Source organism: Chelon labrosus (assembly GCF_963514085.1).
Source record: "Chelon labrosus genome assembly, chromosome: 20".
NCBI classification, from domain to species: domain Eukaryota; kingdom Metazoa; phylum Chordata; class Actinopteri; order Mugiliformes; family Mugilidae; genus Chelon; species Chelon labrosus.
This window is the reverse complement of record NC_140353.1, coordinates 4,521,088-4,541,602: the sequence shown is the minus strand read 5'-3', so window position 1 is coordinate 4,541,602 and position 20,515 is coordinate 4,521,088. Positions and strand designations below refer to the sequence as shown.

Sequence of the window (20,515 nt, the reverse complement as noted above, 5' to 3'; positions counted from 1 at the left end):
AGATGCTCCTACATCCAGACGGAGTGATACCTCATCTCACCCTGACAAATGGCGTCCCAGGAGGTTTGTTGCTTTTAATCCTTTTTTTTCTTCCTAGAAATTAAAACACGGGCAGAAATAGGAGGAGGACTAGAGGAAGACTCATTAAAACTCTTCTTACCGATGTGTGAAAATACTCTGGTTCTGCTGATGTTTACAGTCATATAGGAAAACCACGAGGGGTCATAAGTTAAGTCTCTGAGCTGAAGTCACACTGTTATAAGACCCAAGAGTGTCTGTTTATTGAGAGTATAACTGTAGTTATTGATGTTGTTGTTTTGACTGTTCAATGCTGATAATGCAAAAGGGTTAAATAAATATACTGAATGTGACTCACTGCTCAGATTCATCTCATCTTAGTTGCCATTTAAATGTCACTCACCTCATCTGTCCCAGAGCCATCTGACAGCCACACTCCTGACCTCCATCCTTGCAGCGGTGCTCGGCTCCCTGCAGATCGGCTACCACACGGGCAACGTCAACGCACCAGCCAAGGTGAGCAGAACAGGCAGGAGCTGGGGGGGCAAAATATGACAGAGTTTCAGGTCAAGAATGGGGACTTTAACACTTATATGATCTAATCCGGGCGGCACAGTGGAGTGGTGGTTAGCACGGCTGCCTCGCAGCAAGAAGATTCTGGGTTTGAATCCATGGGTTGTCTGGGGCCTTTCTGTGTGGAGTTTGCATTTTCTCCCTGTGTCTGCATCGGTTCTCTCTGGGTACTCCACCGTCCAAAGACATGCTCGTTAGCTTCATGCTCGTAGGTGTGAGTGTGAATGGTTGTCTGTCTCTCTGCGTTAGCACTGAGATAGACTGGAGACCTGTCCAGGGTGTACCCCGCCTCTCACCCCGTGACCCCTGGCGACCCTTCACAGGACAAGCGGTTACAGAAGATGAATGAATGAATGATCAATTCCTGGTATATTTTGATATCTGATGCGTCTCTGTGCCTTTCGGTTCTAATTCCCATCTTTGTTTTGATTCAAATATCCCCATCTTTTACAAGAGAGACCTGTCCAAGAGTGGCAGCAGCAGCACAGTCATAAAACCACAGCATTGCTTAACAAAGAAAATGTTTGTGCACAGACAAGCTGGACTCGTTCAGGGGTGCTACATTTTGAAGTTGGAGGTCAGACGGTAGGTTATTCCACGCAGCAGCAGCAGCAGCAGCAACAGCAACAGCCGTCTTTCTTAATTCAGTTTGATCATCAAATTTCAGTATGCCCTGTAGGACGGAGACCATCTTTTCCACATTTCAGGCTTAAAAAGAAAAGATGAATATATAACAGGTTGATTCAGAATCTAATACCTTCAGTTTCTCATCATCAAAATCCCAACATTGTTGCAGAGCGTCACATGTTCAGCGTTTGTTGCTTCATTTAATCTTAATCCTACTTTGTAAATTGAGCCTAAAGTGTAAATAAATATCCATCCAAGAAAAAAATGTTAAAATGAACATGCATTCTTCAAATAGAAAGTTATTTCATTTTGCAAATACAGAGTAACACCGTTCTGTCTGCTATCCCATGAAAGGACAACACAGACAGTCATGCAGAGGGCAATGCTCGTTTCAAACACGCCTGTCAAAGAAATATTTCACAGCCTGAATAAAACACTGAATAAATTTAACGATCCCCTGAAACGCTGCGGCTCAGCTCCAGGCCTGGCTCCCCTTCGGCCTTTTTCACATGTGGACGCCACTAAAGTCTACGGCAGATCCTCCAAATGGATCTTTGACAAACCTTCAGACTTTCTGCACTCATCTTGGTAACCTGTAAAACATGCAGGCCTAATGTGAACTAGAGCAAACCGTGGAGAGAGGGTTTCTGTTTCAGTGAAAACAACATAGAAGTGATTCTATCTTTACAGAAAAGAAGGAAAAACATCAGTGTGAAACCTCTTTACTCATACAGCGATTACTGATGTAAATTGCGTCTTTTTCCATCTTTTGTCATTTTTTTTAGATCATCGAAGAGTTTTTCAACCACACCTGGAGAGCCAGACACAACCAGTCGATGCCAGATCACAGTCTGACTCTCCTGTGGTCACTCTCTGTCAGCATAAAGGACTTTGGAGCTTTGGTGGGCTCGCTGGGAGTTAAATACCTGGCAGATTCTTATGGCAGGTAAGAAGAGAAAGTACTTATTTTTTTGTTGATTTTCCACATTTGATTTCATTTTCAATGTCCCCCTCCCTCCAGGCGTAACTCCATCTTGATAGTCAACTGTCTGTCTGTGGCCGGAGCGTGTCTGATGTTTGCCTCCAAGGCCAGCGAGTCATTTGAGGTTCTCATCCTGGGACGGCTGGTGTTCGGGCTGTTCTGCGGCCTAGTGATGAGCCTCAACCCCCTCTACATCCAGGAGGTGTCCCCCACCAACCTGAGGGGGGCCTTTGCCACACTCAACCAGGTGTCCTTCGCCACCGGCATCCTGGTGGGAATGGTGAGGATGCTGCTGCCAGTGTTGTTTTTTTTATTCCCTTCAGGGTTGCTTTGGGTCAGAGGGGAAGGTTGGACACGGATGGTCAGTGGTTTTAATGTTGTGGCTGACATGCAACATTTTTACTGCTCTTTTTTTTGTGGTGGAACTTGTCTTTCTTTTTATCATCATACTTTGCTTTTGTTGAGCAGGTGCAGCTTTTTAAGTCAGTCCTCTGTTTGTCTGGTGCAGGTGGCTGGTCTGGAGACGGCGTTGGGCACAGAGCATTACTGGGCCATGATGCTCTCTCTGTCTCTCATCCCAGCCCTGACACAGTACCTGGTCCTGCCTTTCTGCCCCGAGAGCCCTCGCTACCTGCTCATCAACCGGGGAGAGGAGGCCAAGGCAGAAACTGGTGGGTCCCGCTCTGGTGTCACTTTAAACCCTTTAACTTTCTATCATGCAGTGTTTAAACGCACTCCTGCAGCTTCACCGATAACACAGAGACGAGATGGAGAATAATATTTAAAACTGACTTCTAGGAATCAAAACAAACTAATTTAGGTAACATTTAATGCCGCTGTGACCCTTGCAGCCCTCCTGAGGCTGAGGGGCAGCGTAGACAAGATGTTCGCCGAGCTGGAGGAGATGAAGGAGGAGGCCGCTCACGCTCAGACCGGCGTCACCATCCACGAGTTCTTTAAGAGACGCAGCTACAGGCAGCCCATCATTATCGTCCTGATCGTCAACTTGGGAAGCCAGCTCTCCGGATTCAACGCGGTCGGTCGTAAAATGCATGGCCTTTTGTGATGTGACTCTCATTGTGATGAATATTCAGCCACAGCTCAGTGGAATACGTTCAGGAAATTATTTAGATTCTGAGGCAGCGTGTCACAATATTACCTCCACTCCTAAAGATGACCTGGTAACCTTATTCCCGCTCCTTTCTTTCAGATAATCAACTATTCCACTAAAATGTTCCAGACCAACTTTGACCAGGCCAAATATCTGACTCTGGGTGTTGGAGCTGTCAATGTGACCTTCACTTTGGTAGCAGTGAGTACATAAATCTAGTCAGCCACAGATTCCCTCTGTCAAGCTCTCACGTTTTAATCATTTTGCTGCAAACTGCAACAAGACCTTGGCTGTTGCGGTACAATTTTGTCACCAGTTTAACAGTTTGAACCACAAAAAAGATAACAGTTTTGATGCAACTTAATTTTCAAAGCAGGTTTGAAATGGCTCTTCTCTCCCCAGTTCTTCCTGATGGAGAGGGCTGGGAGGAGGAAGTTGCTCCTGACTGGTTTCATCTCCATAGCAGTGTGCAACTTACTGGTGACCATAGTCGACTCAGTCCTGGTAAGTGTGTGGTGTGTGGTTGTTATATGCCAGAACTGGAGATGATGATATACAGTATGTAACTTCTAGCTTTTATTTAATTTTAAATGATTAAAAGGAAACAAAATATTCCAACACCAGTCCCTTGATGGGCATCAGTAAGCCGTCATTAATGCATCAATGCTGTGCATGTAAAATAAAAGCAATGGCTTCAGCCTCCAACAAACAAAGAGACAAATAATATGAAACTAGTTTAAGCACTAAACTGGCAGGTGGTGAATTCTAGTGTTTGTTCTTTAATTGAAATCTTATGTTTTCTGGTTCCACCTGATGTATTGTTAGTGTCAGTGGCAGTTTTGGTACCAACTTTTCCTATAAAACCAAAAACCTAAATAAGTGTCCACAGAGAACCTCCACATGCATATTGAGATTTGTAAATGTGTAGACATACACATCAGCCACAACATTATGACCGGACAGCAGAAGTGAATAACATTGACCATCTTGTGACAGTTCAGTGTTCTGCTGGGAAGCGTTTGAACCTGGCATTCATTCATTCATTGGTGTGGATGTTATAACTATATACTTCCAAAAAACGATTTACTGCAAATACAAATAAGTTTCTTTGAACACAGTGGTCCCGACTGAACCGTAAATGTGTGTGCAGATTAGTTTGAGGGTTTGGTGTTTGCTGTGAGCTCAGGCTTGCCGTTACCTTTTCTCCAGTAGCGTCCCCCTGAGACTAACCCCTGTGTGTGTACACTATGCAGCACCTGGTCCCAGAGCTGCGGAGCATGCAGGTCCTGCTGGTGTTCTGCCTGATCTCTGCGTACGAGCTGGGCCCCGGCCCCATCTCCTGGTTCATCGCCGCCGAGCTGTTCGACCAGCCCGGCAGACCCATCGCCATGGCCTTCACCAGCATGCTCAACTGGGGGGGGAAGTTTCTCCTGGCTCTCCTCTTCCCTCCATTACTGGTAGGTTTTTTTACTGGTCCATGTGCTACACGACCAAAATAGACTACAGGGGAACGGAGGTGGATTTCTTTGTTTGCTTTTGCAATTTCACCTACACCTTAGAGACGTGGCTGTTAAACACCGGCTATAAATCTGCTCAGTTTGCTTTAAACTGTAGCTTTAGTAAAACAGATATAAATCTTGTAAATGTTCTACTTATTTATTACACTTATAAATCTATTCCTTTATCCCTTTAAAACCAGGCTGAAATAGTTTAAGAAGGAATTAAATTAACTGTTAACCAGGGAAACAGAGCGGCCAGCCTGAAACTGAGAGCAAATCAAACAACCTTTTTGTTTTCCTGCTTTCTCGTTTATTTCTTTTTCTAATGATATATATGTATTTTTTTATATCTCACACACAGAAAATCTGCGGCGCGTACGTCTACCTCCTCTTTATGAGCGTGGCTTTACTCGCCTTCACCCTCACCTGGATCCGCCTCCCAGAGACGAAAGGTCGAACGTTCGACGACATTGCAGAGGAGTTCAGAGGAGCGGAGGGCATCCCTCTGCACAATAAGACCGGGTTCAACACGTTCACCTGACACGCCTCTCACTACTTGTTGATTCAAACTGTTAAAAGGGTCAGTTGGACGCACAGCCCTCTCTTTCTAATGGGACAAAATGGTTTTATTTCTTAAGTTTTGGATGCTGAGATCGTGGTGCTCACGCCATTGATAAAATGACTTCAGAGACACTTGCAGATGCTTCCTGTATTAAAATAAAAAGCCGTACAAATCCACAAATCTCATTTGTTCTTTAGAAAAATCTGCCTTTCTCAAGAAAACAAACCAGCAAAAAGTTCGGCCAAAGTTATCAGCCGCAACCATCCTTACGAATCCTTTCAAAAGTGGCAACAACAAAAAACTAAAACATTTTATTCAACAATTTTGCAATAATTTTAAATGCACCGACCCTTTTAAGTTTCATGTTGTGGTTGACATGGCCTCGGTTAGTTTCCCAACAGCTTAAAAGTGAATAATGGCTAACATTTGTACTGCAAGTTTCTAAGGCATTCTTTTCCTGTTTCCAATGAAGCAAGTCTGCAACAGCTTATTAATATAGTTCATGGAGAAAGTTGGTTTTGTTTTTCTCACAAACGGACGTAAGAAGCGCTGCCTGCAGATCTGGTTCTCAACTGAATACTTGTGGAAACTGAATGTTTCAGTGAGTTCAGCTGGAAAAAAAAAGAGACACTGGCTTAAAGCACATATACCAATTTACTATTTACATGGATGCTAAATGAAATGACCTGAGTAGATACACCGATCAGGCATAACATTATGACCACCTTCCTAAATTTGTGTAGGTCTCCCTTGTGCCTCCATAACAGCTGTGACTCATCAGAGAATGGACATGGGCCTTCTGAGGGTGTCCTGTGGTGTCTGACAACAGAATGTTGTTGTGGGGGGGCCTTTGAGGGGAGGGGCCTCTGTGCATCATCCCACAGATTCTTGATCAGTTTGGGATCTAGTGAATTTGGAGGCCAGGTCAACACCTTGTGCTGTTCTTCATGTTTTTTTTTAGTTGCTCCTAAAGCGTTTTTGCATCCTGCTGGGGATGGCTGCTGCCATCAAGGAGTGTCATTGCTATGGGGTGGGGGTGCCTGGTCTGGTCTAGGTGGGTGCTACATGTCTAAGTAACATCCACACCAATGAATGCCAGGTCCAAAAGTTTCCCAGCAGAACACTGAATCATCACAATATGGTCAATGTTATTCACTTCTCCTGTCAGTGGTCATAATGTTGTGGCTGATCGGTGTATGCATGTGTTCATTTGCTCCAAAAGCATCAATAGAACGTTTTTGACGTGTGAGAAGGAGTTCTGCCTGTTGTTTAGGATCAAATCTCTGCACGGACAGAGACTTTTTCAACATTTTAGGGTCGTGGGGCAAAGATGTGCAAGAACAATGTATTTATGGCAACCAGAGAGAATGGATTATCACAGGTTTACAACACACCTGTCGAATTCCTCCTGATCGGCCCAGTCTGTTCTGACTGAGGTGGTTACATGAGCCAAGTAAATGCACCAGCTGCCATCTGTACAACTAGGCAAATATAAGATTCAAATGAGATTTTCATTTTAATAAATTGTATTTTTGGTATTTTGGGGGATTGACAGGTTGAATCACCCGATCAGATCATCAGACAGAAAGTCAGGCGACGGCGGCAGCTGACCTCCACAATGGAGCCAGTCTCATAGCGAACAATGTTTCCCTGAATTTTGGTTTCCTGCACTTCTGACATTACAGCCTTCCAGTTTAATATTAGTCTGTGAAATCTCCCATGTCTCTGAGCTGTGTACACTTGTCTGTGAAAACCAACCGCAGGTTTATCTGAGGATAAATAATTCCTCCAGCATCATCTACTGGGGTATGCAGGAGGAAGGTGACCGGGAAGTTAGAGGAGAAGTTTTAAATCAGAGGGGTGGCGTTACGTTGAAATGTCAACAACTGTACAGGACCATTCAAAGTTATAATAACTCAGTCACTCTTTGTACTTGCTGAAAAACAGTGGAACTCATTTTCTTATTCCTTGACCTCTTTGTCTATGTGTAAAGTATGGGAACGGCGCCACCTACTGGACCAAGCCGTATAAGACAAGCTGTTACTCAAATAAACTTCACTACAATTCAGATTTAATCTCATTTTAATGTAAATTCAGGCTCAGATTTAAACTGCATTGTTTAATTAATCTGAACCAGAAACAAGACTGTGATCAAACTCAGGTGTTTAAAGAAAATTAGGCTCATGCACTTGTTCTGCCTCCTGATTCCCATTTGACACTAGCTTAAATTTAACATTTGCAACTCTAATACTTGGTAATGTTTTTATTTACTTTATTCATCTTAATTTTAAAAATGATATACAGTAATAAGGAGCTAAGGACACAGACATTGAATGGCACACATCTCAGTTAATGCAGATGTGAATGATGTACTGCAGGGGGAACTGAAGTACCAGCTTCAGCTTAGATTTCTACAGAAGTGCTCACAGGATCACATGACACTCTGTGGTGACACTCCCTCCTACACCTCCTCATATCTCTGCACGAGACGTTGACGCTGTCTGTCCAATACAACATGGATACTATCATCACCAAACGAGGCGTCCTCAGATTATTACTCTTTTTACAGTGGACTTCAGGTAATTTTTAATCTGTAATTGTTTCTTATTTGATGTGGAAGTAACAGTACATGTACAACTCTGTTGAAACATAAAGGTTTGGATGTCTTAATGTTAATCTGACAGGTCTAACAGATGGAAGTGATGTGCAACAGACCCCCATACTGTGGGAAAAGAAGGGTGACAATGCAACAATATACTGCAACCACACAAAGGGAGGGTTATACTTCCAGATGTACTGGTACAGACAGCTGCCTGGAGAAACTATGAAACAGATTGTGTTCACAACAACTGGCAATGACGATCATGACTTTGGAGATTTCAGCAAAGAGAAATTCTCAGCCACCAAGACTGTCGCTGAGAGTGGGACGTTCACAGTGAAGAATCTGGAGCCAGGAGATAAAGGCTTGTATTTCTGTGCTGTGAGTGAACACAGTGATACAGACGCATTTAATAGCTGAACAAAAACCCCAAAGCACCGTCAGAGCAGCTATGCAGTACACACCACACAATGCATGACACCCCCACCTGCAGCTCTTTATCTCTGTGACAGTTATGTGTCAGAATCTGACTTTATAGACATTTATAGTCTTTCCTCTCTGAAAGCATCTTTTTCCTCCAGCAGGAGGAGACACACCTCAACAAATGACTCCTCTCTGACACCTCCCCTGCTCATTACACTCAACCAGTGAAACGTTCTCATCCACAGACTGAACTGACAAGGACCTGAAAGACAAACTGGCTGCAGGAGTCTCCCATCCAAACTTCTTTAACATGATTTTTTTTTTTTTTAATTTTTTATTTAGAAAGAGCATTTACAAATGACAATGCCACAATCTATTACAAACAGCCTCAAGCACATGTATGTATACAATGACATTGTCGTTTAAATAGTCACAAATTACCTGCGTATGCGTATTACTATGTAGCTCTTTCAGATGTTTTTAACATTTTATGTAACATTGTTAAAAACTATTAACAAGAAGGAACATGGGAGGCTTCCACATTGGAGAGGTATAGAAAACAAAATGCTAGTGTAGCTATATAGCAAAATAAATAGGTTCAGGTTAAAAAAATAAATAAAGAAAGGAAAAAGAAAAACCTAGGTCGCTAGAACAGTTTTCCTGACCTTTCTTCAGTAATTTAGGAGAAGTCCATTCTTATAGGTTTGATATACTCAGTCCATTTACTCCAGATTATGTAAAATCTATCTTTCTGGACTTTAAGGGAATATGACAGCCGCTCCATTACATAAATTTCATAAATCATGTCTATCCATTCATCTATAGTGGGTTGATGGGGTTTCAGCCAGTTTCTTGTAATAAGTTTTTTGCTTCCAGCTAGGAGAATCTGAACCAACTTTTTATCGGTATTTCTCCATCCGTCAAATTGAATGTCTCCCATATAAATTGCATCAATTGTAAAAGGGATATTGACTCCAAATACATTGTTAATATGTTTATGGATTTCCTGCCAATAAGGAACAATGACTGGACAACTCCAGAAAACATGGAAATGATTGGCGTTGTCCATCCCACATTGTCTCCAGCAGCTGGAACCCCCTCCCCCGTATCTTTTTTGTAAAGGTGTAATAAAAAACCTAATTACACTCTTCCAACAGAATTCACGCCAAATAGTCGAGCAGGATGAAGTCCATTGTACGAGACACATTCTTTTCCAAGCATCCTCTGTTATAATCAAATTGCCTTCTCTTTCCCACTTTTCTTTTATATACCAGGTATTTCCTGATTTGTGATGGAGTATAGCTTTATATAGTCTAGAGATAATCTTAGTACAGGGAGACTCTGATACCAACAAGAGAATTTTCAGAATTCCTGTTTCTATTTTACCTAAGTTTGGTCTCAGATTCTGGTTAAAGTAATTTCTAACTTGAAGATATCTATAGAAATCCTTTTGCTCAAGATTGTATCTTTTCTTTGGTACTCAAAACTATGGAATGTCCCCTCCTTCGTAAATGAGAAATAATTTGTTAGACCTCTGGCAGCCCATTTTTTAAATTTACCATCAGATCTGTTTGGAATGAATTCGGTGTCATAAGCACACCATCTCAGTAGTTTAATTGAATCATTTATATTACAAGTTTTCGCAGTTTCCTGCCAAGTTCTCAATAGTATGTTTAACCAAGGGTTGCCTATGTTCAGCTGTTTATTCAACAGTTCGTTATCTGCAATAGTAGCTTCAATAGGCATCCCTTCTAGTAGCTCAAGTTCAACTTCCTTCCAACGTGCAGAATAAGCTGGGGTACATAAGCAAACCAGAGGCCTCAACTGTGCTGCTAAGTAATACTCTCTTAAGGAGGGGAGACCCATACCCCCACTCTCTTTGCTTAGTTGTAAGGTCTTAAACTTAATCCTGGGTTTTTTCCCCTGCCATAAATACCTGGATATCATCACATCCCATTCTATGAATTGCTTGGTTGGTATTGATACTGGAAGATTCTGGAAAAGGTAAAGCAATCTCGGCAATACGTTCATTTTAATGGACTCCACCCTGGAGCTTAGACTCAAGAAAGGGATAATATTCCACCGCGAAATGTCAGATTTCAACTGGGAATTTAAGGGGTTATAATTCGAATCAAATAATTTTGTGATATCCTTTGTTAAGTTTACCCCTAAGTATCTAATTGATTCTGCATCCCATTTCATTTTGTATTTGCTTCTGATGTGGTTAGGTGGGTTATAGTTGAAGGTGATTACCTGTGTTTTTTGTATATTAAGTTTATATCCTGAATACACCCCATATTGTTCTAGCAGGTTCATAAGCTTTGGAAGTGACTGTGTGGGTTGTGATAAATATATCAATACATCGTCCGCAAATAAGGCCAATTTATTTTCTCCTGATGGCATATTTATTCCTTTGATGTCTGTACTTTGTCTGATCCATTGGGCCAAGGGCTCAATAAATAGAGAGAAGAGGAGAGGTGAGGCGCAACAGCCTTGTCTCGTTCCTCTTTCAAGGATGAATGGATTAGATAAGTGACCATTAATTTTTATTTTTGCAGAAGGTTTATCGTATAGGGCTTCAAATACTTCGATAATAGATTTATGAAAGCCAAATTTTTCTAATACTTTATACAAAAAAGACCACCTGACTGAATCAAAAGCCTTTTCGGCATCTAGACTAATAATGGCTGTTTCTATTCCTTGTTCGATAATCCAATCTATTATGTGCAAAGTTCTCCTAGTATTATCCTGTGTTTGTCTTTGTTTTACAAAGCCAGTTTGGTCCAAGTGGATCAGTTCTGGTAATATATTTTCAATTCTTTTGGACAAGACAGTTGTAAATAATTTATAATCTATATTCAGTACACTAATCGGTCGGTAATTGCTGCACTCCAATTTGTCTTTTCCATCCTTTGGTAACACAGAAATAATAGCATATCTCCATGAGGCCGGGGTCTCTTTCCTCTTCAACACCCAATTAAAAGTTCTCAATAGTACTGGAGCCAGTGCTTCTTTCATAGTCCTGTACCATTCAGAAGTGAAACCATCTGCACCCGGCGACTTTCCTGTTTTCAATTTACTTATTGCTGCATTTAATTCTTCTATTTTTATTTCAGACAATAGTTTATCATTTTGTTCATTTGTAATGGTAGGTAAATTAAGAGTGGCTAAAAATGATTCAATCTGAAAGTCATTATTCATTCTTGGTTGGGAGTACAGCGATTTATAATACATTTCAAAACTTTGCTGAATTCTCTCTGTTTTTGTTTCAATGTTCCCCGAATAAGGATTTCTTATTTTATATATTGAATTGTCTGCTTGTTGTTTGCGTAATCTGTAAGATAGGAGTTTAAGAGATTTTCCACCAGCTTCATAATAACGTTGTTTTGTAAATAACAGCATTTTCTGTATTTCTAAAGTAGTGATTTCATCTATTTCTTTTTTGATTTTATTCATTTTTAATCTAGTTTCCTTATTTAGAGTCTCTACATGGTCTCTTTGTAATTCCTTTAATTTCTCTTCCAAATTAATGAGCCTTTCTTTTCTGAGTTTCTTTTCGTACGACGAGATAGCTATTATTTTCCCTCTGAGGACTGCTTTGAGCGCATCCCAGAGCACAGATGGCGTCACCTCCCCATTGTCATTCAGCTCCAGATATATTTTAATTTCTTTCCTAATTTTTTCCTTAATTTGTGAGTTGTTTAGAAGATTCGAATTCAGGCGCCAAGGTAAAGATCTTGGTTCATTGTCTAAATGTATTGACATGTATATGGGGCTATGGTCAGATAAAGTAATCGGACCAATATTACATTGTCTTATTCTGTGAAAGTCTTTGCCAAAAGTGAAAAAATAATCTAATCTGGAATAAACTGCATGAGGTGAGGAGAAGTGGGTAAAATCTCGGCCAGACGGATACAACTCTCTCCAAACATCGATAATTCCCACTTCTTTCATCAAAGCATTCACTTTCTTACTGATAGCTTTTAAGTCTGACCTTTAACATGATTTTAATGCTCTTTACGTTCTGTTTTCTTCATCTGCCGGGAAATAAGGGTGAGACAAACAACAATATTCCAGCACGAGGCAAAGTTTACAGTTTCTGCATTTAAAGTCTGGTCTGCTTTGTTCCACAGCTGCCTCCGACAACAAACAAGTCACCCAGACACCTCCTTTCATGGTTAAGAAAGCTGGTGAATCTGTTGACAAGGAGATTAAATGTTCACACAGCATCACAAATTTCAACCAAATTCTCTGGTACAAACAAGATGAACACAAAGCTCTGAAGTTCCTGGGATATCTGAATTATGAATCCCCAAATCTAGAAGACAACGTGAAGGATAAAATCAGCTTTGATGGAGATGGACGTAGCCATTCACACCTCACCATTTCTGATCTGGACTTAAATGACAGCGCTGTGTATTTCTGTGCTGCCAGTCAACACAGTGCTGCAGATTCCACTAAACCCAATACAAAAACCTTCCTTTATCTGTCTGACACACAGAAAAGACATTCAGGCTCCTGAACACCTGCAGCCTCCACCTCAAACAAACCTTTGATTAATCTGATCACCTCTTTTGACTCAGTGTTGACGTCTGCTGACACTTGTTGTGATGTTTGAAATAAAGTTTGCTTCACTTTATAATGGTTGTGAACAGGGCTTGACGCTTAGCATTTTTCCAAGTAGCACGTGTGCTAATAAGTTGAAAAATCTAGTAGCACACAAATAATTTTAGGGGCACAATGAAAAGTTACCAAATAATGTGTTTTTCTTTAATAAAGTGATATGAGGTCAACGAGGAGGCATTTATAAGCAAAAAAATTGAATCCATAGCTTTTTAAGTTTTAGTTATATTCTCTAAAGAGTGCAGAGAGAATAATACTGTAACAACTCATGTATTGTCAGTTATTTACTGGTGCAAATGTGCACAGTGCAACTGAGACAGTATCAAAACAGCAAGTAAAATTCTCCAAAAAGTGCAGAGAATAATACTGTAACAAGTACTGACAACAGACTTGAGCTTATTTGGCCTGTGTTATAAAATAGAACATTCATACAACAGGCAGGATTCACAGAATGTGCTTGAATTTTAAAGGGGAGTGGAGGGGGTCAATGTCCTTGAATTTCAAATGAAATTAACCAATTAGTGACAACCCAAGTGGTTCTAAATGTAAAATCAAAGTCTGCTCAGTCTCTTTATGCCTATGCGATTTACTGTGTTTCACTAAATTATCTCATTTGAAGTTTGCGTTGCCTGTGACATAAACAGACTATTTTCTTCATAAACATATCAAATCTGCTCTCTTCAGCTTGCTGATGTTACTGATCTGAAGTACAGATGATGACCTGTAGGGGGGGCTCTAACACCACTGATGCTGCTCTTTAATCTCCAGGTTAGATTTGTATAGAGCCGCTCATTGGGTCACTTCACATACTGCAGTGACACTCCCCCTGCAGCTGTTGATAGCTCTGTAACTATATGAGACTGTGGCAGTTTCTGTCTGACACAACATGGATTCAACCATCATTAAACAAGGCCTCCTCAGAGTGTTAGTCTCTTTGCTGTGGACTTCAGGTAATTAAAAATAAACAAATGTTACATGTCAAGATTTTGAACGTGCAACGTTAACCTTTAATATTAATCTACACAGGTTTTATTGATGGGAGTGATGTGACACAGACCTCCATACTGTGGAAAAACAAGGGTGACAATGCAACAATAGAATGTAGCCACACGAAGGGATTTCAATATAACCAGATGTACTGGTACAGACAGCTGCCTGGAGAAACTATGAAACAGATTGTGTTCACAACTACAGTCAACGCAGACTTTGGAGATTTCAGCAAAGAGAAATTCTCAGCCACCAAGACTGTCGCTGAGAGTGGGACGTTCACAGTGAAGAATCTGGAGCCAGGAGATAAAGGCTTGTATTTCTGTGCTGTGAGTCAACACAGTGATACAGACGCATTTAATAGCTGAACAAAAACCCCACAGCACAGTCAGAGCAGCTATGCAGTACACACCACACAATGCATGACACCCCCACCTGCAGCTCTTTATCTCTGTGACAGTTATGTGTCAGATTCTGACTTTATAGACATTTATAGTCTTTCCTCTCTGAAAGCATCTTTTTCCTCCAGCAGGAGGAGACACACCTCAACAAATGACTCCTCTCTGACACCTCCCCTGCTCATTACACTCAACCAGTGAAACGTTCTCATCCACAGACTGAACTGACAAGGACCTGAAAGACAAAGTGGCTGCAGGAGTCTCCCATCCAAACTTCTTTAACATGATTTTAATGCTCTTTACGTTCTGTTTTCTTCATCTGCCGGGAAATAAGGGTGAGACAAACAACAATATTCCAGCACGAGGCAAAGTTTACAGTTTCTGCATTTAAAGTCTGGTCTGCTTTGTTCCACAGCTGCCTCCGACAACAGACGAGTCACCCAGACACCTCCTTTCATGGTTAAGAAAGCTGGTGAATCTGTTGTCAAGGAGATTAAATGTTCACACAATATAACAAACTATGAAGTCATTCTCTGGTACAAACAAGATGAACACAAAGCTCTGAAGCTCCTGGGATATATGAATAATAATTTCCCAAATATAGAAGACAACGTGAAGGATAAAATCAGCTTTGATGGAGATGGACGTAGCCATTCAAGCCTCACCATTTCTGATCTTAACTTAAATGACAGCGCTGTGTATTTCTGTGCTGCCAGTCAACACAGTGCTGCAGATTCCACTAAACCCAATACAAAAACCTTCCTTTATCTGTCTGACACACAGAAAAGACATTCAGGCTCCTGAACACCTGCAGTCTCCACCTCAAACAAACCTTTGATTAATCTCATCACCTCTTTTGACTCAGTGTTGATGTCTGCTGACACTTGTTGTTATGTTTGAAATAAAGTTTGCTTCACTTTATGATGGTTGTGAACATTTCTCAAACATTAATGACATAAATCTTGACTTAATCTGCAACTAAAGATTCATTTACATCATCAGATATGATGCTGACTATTTTCTTCATGAACATATCAAATCTGCCCTCTTCAGCTTGTTGGTGTTACTGATCTGAAGCACAGCTGATGACCTGTAGGGGGGGCTCTAACACCACTGATGCTGCTCTTTAATTGCCAGGTTCAGATTTGTATAGAGCTGCTCATTGGGTCACTTCACATACTGCAGTGACACTCCCCCTGCAGCTGTTGATAGCTCTGTAACTATATGAGACTGTGGCAGTTTCTGTCTGACACAACATGGATTCAACCATCATTAAACAAGGCCTCCTCAGAGTGTTAGTCTCTTTGCTGTGGACTTCAGGTAATTAAAAATAAACAAATGTTACATGTAGAGATTTTGCACGTGCAACGCTAACCTTTAATATTAATCTACACGGGTTTTATTGATGGGAGTGATGTGACACAGACCCCCATACTGTGGAAAAACAAGGGTGACAGTGCAACAATAGAATGTAACCACACTAAGGGAGTTGGCTATAACCAGATGTACTGGTACAGACAGCTGCCTGGAGAAACTATGAAACTGATCGTGTCCACAACAACTGGCAATCCAGATCATGACTTTGGAGATTTCAGCAAAGAGAAATTCTCAGCCACAAAGACTGAGGATAAGAGTGGGACGTTCACAGTGAAGAATCTGGAGCCAGGAGATAAAGGCTTGTATTTCTGTGCTGTGAGTCAACACAGTGATACAGACGCATTTAATAGCTGAACAAAAACCCCAAAGCACCGTCAGAGCAGCTATGCAGTACACACCACACAATGCATGACACCCCCACCTGCAGCTCTTTATCTCTGAGACAGTTATGTGTCAGATTTTGACTCTATAGACATTTATAGTCTTTCCTCTCTGAAAGCATATTTTTCCTCCAGCAGGAGGAGACACACCTCAACAAATGACTCCTCTCTGACACCTCCCCTGCTCATTACACTCAACCAGTGAAACGTTCTCATCCACAGACTGAACTGACAAGGACCTGAAAGACAAACTGGCTGCAGGAGTCTCCCATCCAAACTTCTTTAACATGATTTTAATGCTCTTTACGTTCTGTTTTCTTCATCTGCCGGGAAATAAGGGTGAGACAAACAACAATATTCCAGCACGAGGCAAAGTTTACAGTTTCTGCATTTAAAGTCTGGTCTGCTTTGTTCCACAGCTGCCACCGACAACAGAAGAGTCACCCAGACACCTCCTTTCATGGTTAAGAAAGCTGGTGAATCTGTTGACAAGGAGATTAGATGTTCACACAGCATCACAAATTACGAAGTCATTCTCTGGTACAAACAAGATGAACACAAAGCTCTGAAGCTCCTGGGATATCTGAATTATGACTCCCCAAAGCCTGAAGACGACGTGAAGGATAAAATTAACTTTAATGGAGATGGACGTAGCCATTCAAACCTCACCATTTCTGATCTTAACTTAAATGACAGCGCTGTGTATTTCTGTGCTGCCAGTCAACACAGTGCTGCAGATTCCACTAAACCCAATACAAAAACCTTCCTTTATCTGTCTGACACACAGAAAAGACATTCAGGCTCCTGAACACCTGCAGCCTCCACCTCAAACAAACCTTTGATAAATCTGATCACCTCTTTTGACTCAGTGTTGACGTCTGCTGACACTTGTTGTGATGTTTGAAATAAAGTTTGCTTCACTTTATGATGGTTGTGAACATTTCTCAAACATTAATGACATAAATCTTGACTAAATCTGCAGCTAAAGATTCATTTACATCATCAGATATGCTGCTGACTATTTTCTTCATGAACATATCATCAAATCTGCTCTCTTCAGCTTGTTGGTGTTACTGATCTGAAGCACAGATGATGACCTGTAGGGGGGGCTCTAACACCACTGAGGCTGCTCTTTAATTACCAGGTTAGATTTGTATAGAGCTGCTCATTGGGTCACTTCACATACTGCAGTGACACTCCCCCTGCAGCTGTTGATAGCTCTGTAACTATATGAGACTGTGGCAGTTTCTGTCTGACACAACATGGATTCAACCATCATTAAACAAGGCCTCCTCAGAGTGTTAGTCTCTTTGCTGTGGACTTCAGGTAATTAAAAATAAACAAATGTTACATGTCAAGATTTTGCACATGCAACGTTAACCTTTAATATTAATCTACACAGGTTTTATTGATGGGAGTGATGTGACACAGACCTCCATACTGTGGAAAAACAAGGGTGACAGTGCAAAAATAGAATGTAACCACACTAAGGGTGGCAACTATTTTTATATGTACTGGTACAGACAGCTGCCTGGAGAAACTATGAAACAGATTGTTTTCACAATGACCGGCAAACCAGATCATGACTTTGGAGATTTCAGCAAAGAGAAATTCTCAGCCACCAAGACTGTCGCTGAGAGTGGGACGTTCACAGTGAAGAATCTGGAGCCAGGAGATAAAGGCTTGTATTTCTGTGCTGTGAGTGAGCACAGTGATACAGACGCATTTAATAGCTGAACAAAAACCTCAGTGCAATGTTCATATGACATTTACCAAAGCTGATGATCTCCTGCACTCTAGGGGGACCTCGAGTACCACAGAAACTCCCAGTGACTCTTTAAATTCACTGAGTTGCTTTAATGTTTCTGTGAACAGGATCACAGAAACATTAAAGAAAAACTGTTTATTATGTTACAGCTTGCAAATATCATTACTTCGAAGCACTTTCTCACTGGTCTGTTTTAAGACCAGTGTTGGGTATAGTTACTTTGGAAAAGTAGTTAATTAGGTTACAACATTACCATCTTTTAAAAGTAATCTGTTACGTTACAGCGTTACCTATGAATAAAAGCGTTAGAGTACTCTTGCGTTACCAAAAATTAAAAGCCGTTTACAGTGCCTCGCACATGCTGCAACTTAACTGACACAGACACACAGCCTACTTTAAATGCACCAAGAAGTCCTGACAATGAACAACGTCAGTCATCCAACCAAATTAACTCTGCAGGATAACAATAACAGCAAAGACAGTCAGCAATATGGCACATGCTACCAGGGTGATAGAGTGGTGCCTGGATACAAGATGTTTTTTTTAAATTGGAAGTGGAATTTTTTGCGGTCGACAGAAGCTTTTCACCAACGCAGAGTGTGTATTTTACCGTTATGGTGTTCTTGTGCTTTTCACTGGCGAATTGAAAATAATGTGCGTACTTCCACGATTCAAAAGCTGTCCTCTCTGCCATCTTGCCGGCGGTTCGAAAACAGTCACACACACACACACACACACACACACACACACACACACAGGTAACGTAGGTCAGCAGGGCACAGACGCATCCTCACAGCGCTGCGGCTCCGCTGACACATCCGCAGGTGCCACAGTACTGTCTGACAAAAAGCAGGCTGCAGTCGGAATTTTTCTTTCCTTATCCGGAGAAATTCTTAAAGCAACGGATTACTTTTTTAAAAAAAATAACGAAGTTACTGATTACTTAACGCACGAAACTAACGCGTTACGTTACATGAAAAAAGTAATTAGAGTACTCTAACACGTTACTTTGTAACGCGTTACCCACAACACTGTTTAAGACTTAATCAGTTGCTTACTCTTTGCTGAAGTCCATACTGTCTCATATTGCATTCATCATGTTAGATGAGTTTGCCAGACTTTGCTGCAAAGAGTGACTTAAAATTTTTATTTTTTTTGCAGAGCTTCAAATTATGGCCAGATATTGCTCGAACTTTATCAAAGTCTGTTTGCAGAAAGCACACATGGTATTTTTCAAACCCACAGGGGGAGACAAATCTCTGCAAATGAAATGAGGACACAACCACACAGGAAACCCTCAAAAGATATCTACACAATGCCACTCCTTGCTCCAAAAGTTAAAGCTATGATTTAATACATGTCACAGAAGAGAAAAGAAGGGCCTTCTAAATATGTTCAAGCTGATCTTGGTGCTGAGCTTGCTTCATCTGCCAGTGAATAATGGTGAGTACTCCAATCAGAGGATAACCCGAAACAGAAAAGAAGCTCAGAATTTAATTTAATTTTTTTTGTCCAACAGGTGCTTCTAATTCCTCCAGAGTCTTCCAAACACCCTCCGTCATACTTAAGAAACCTGGTGAATCTGCAGTCAGTGAGATTCACTGTTCACACAACATAACCCACTATGAGCGGATTCTCTGGTACAAACAGGATGAACACGGAGCCCTGCACTACCTGGGGTATCTGAACATGAACTATCTGTTTCTAGAGGACGCTGTGAAGGAAAGGATCAACTTTATCGGCGACGGTAGCAAATATTCAAACCTGACTGTTTCCAACATCACTCCAGGCGACGGCGGCGTGTATTTCTGCGCCGCCAGTCGACACAGTACTGAAGAATGCCTTGGAGTCAATACAAAAACTGCCTTTGATGCGTCTGCAGGGAGATAACGCTCTGAACACCTGCAGCCTGCCTTCATCTGGGACGCTTTGAAAATGTTTTGACACAGTTTTGACACAGTTTTGACCTCCTCTGAGGTCACGCTGTAGGCTCACAACTAAAAACTATGCAGAGTTGCAGGAGGTTGTCAAAGATTTACCTTGTGTTTTCTTGCTGAGGATTTAATAAATCAGAATCAGAAATTAGGATTTTAATGCCCTAACCCCCGTCTTGAATCGTTCATAGTCGTGATGACGTATCCAACCAACCAACACTCCCATTTCCACGTAGAGTGACACTCCCACCTGCAACTCCTCATGTCTCTGCCTCAATAATCTGAGACTCAGATTATGTCTAACATGGATATTATGAACCAAGATCTCCTCGTACTGTCGGTTTTCTTACTTTGGGGCTCAGGTAATGTCGTATGAGATTAACTGTTTACATTAAACCATTTCCAGTTTTTTGATTTAATTATTTGTTGGAAGAGATCTTGGCTTTTAGACAATGTAAAGAAATTATTACTTTGCAAATCTTCCTTATATTAAACAACACTAAATAAATAAAAGAAATATAAAACCTGCAAAGAACAAAATATAAAAAAACAAGGGGCAAGAGAATTCTGATAAATCAAATGCTAAAAAATGATTTTACTGTTTTATATACAGGTCTAACTGATGGGAGTGAAGTCACCCAGATGCCTATACTG

General features: G+C 41.1%; 1 protein-coding gene across 1 annotated transcript; it reads left to right on the top strand.

The window, feature by feature from the left end:
* Positions 1-48: 48 nt before the first annotated feature.
* slc2a1c (solute carrier family 2 member 1c) lies at positions 49-5,351 on the top strand (the record flags this gene model as incomplete). The annotated part of the gene is made up of 10 exons (XM_084568486.1): positions 49-63; positions 436-534; positions 2,004-2,164; positions 2,240-2,480; positions 2,709-2,871; positions 3,052-3,236; positions 3,411-3,512; positions 3,714-3,815; positions 4,565-4,768; positions 5,172-5,351. The coding sequence occupies 10 exons, from the start codon at positions 49-51 to the stop codon at positions 5,349-5,351; spliced, it is 1,452 nt and encodes a 483-aa protein (XP_084424612.1).
* Between the last annotated feature and the right edge of the window lie 15,164 nt (positions 5,352-20,515).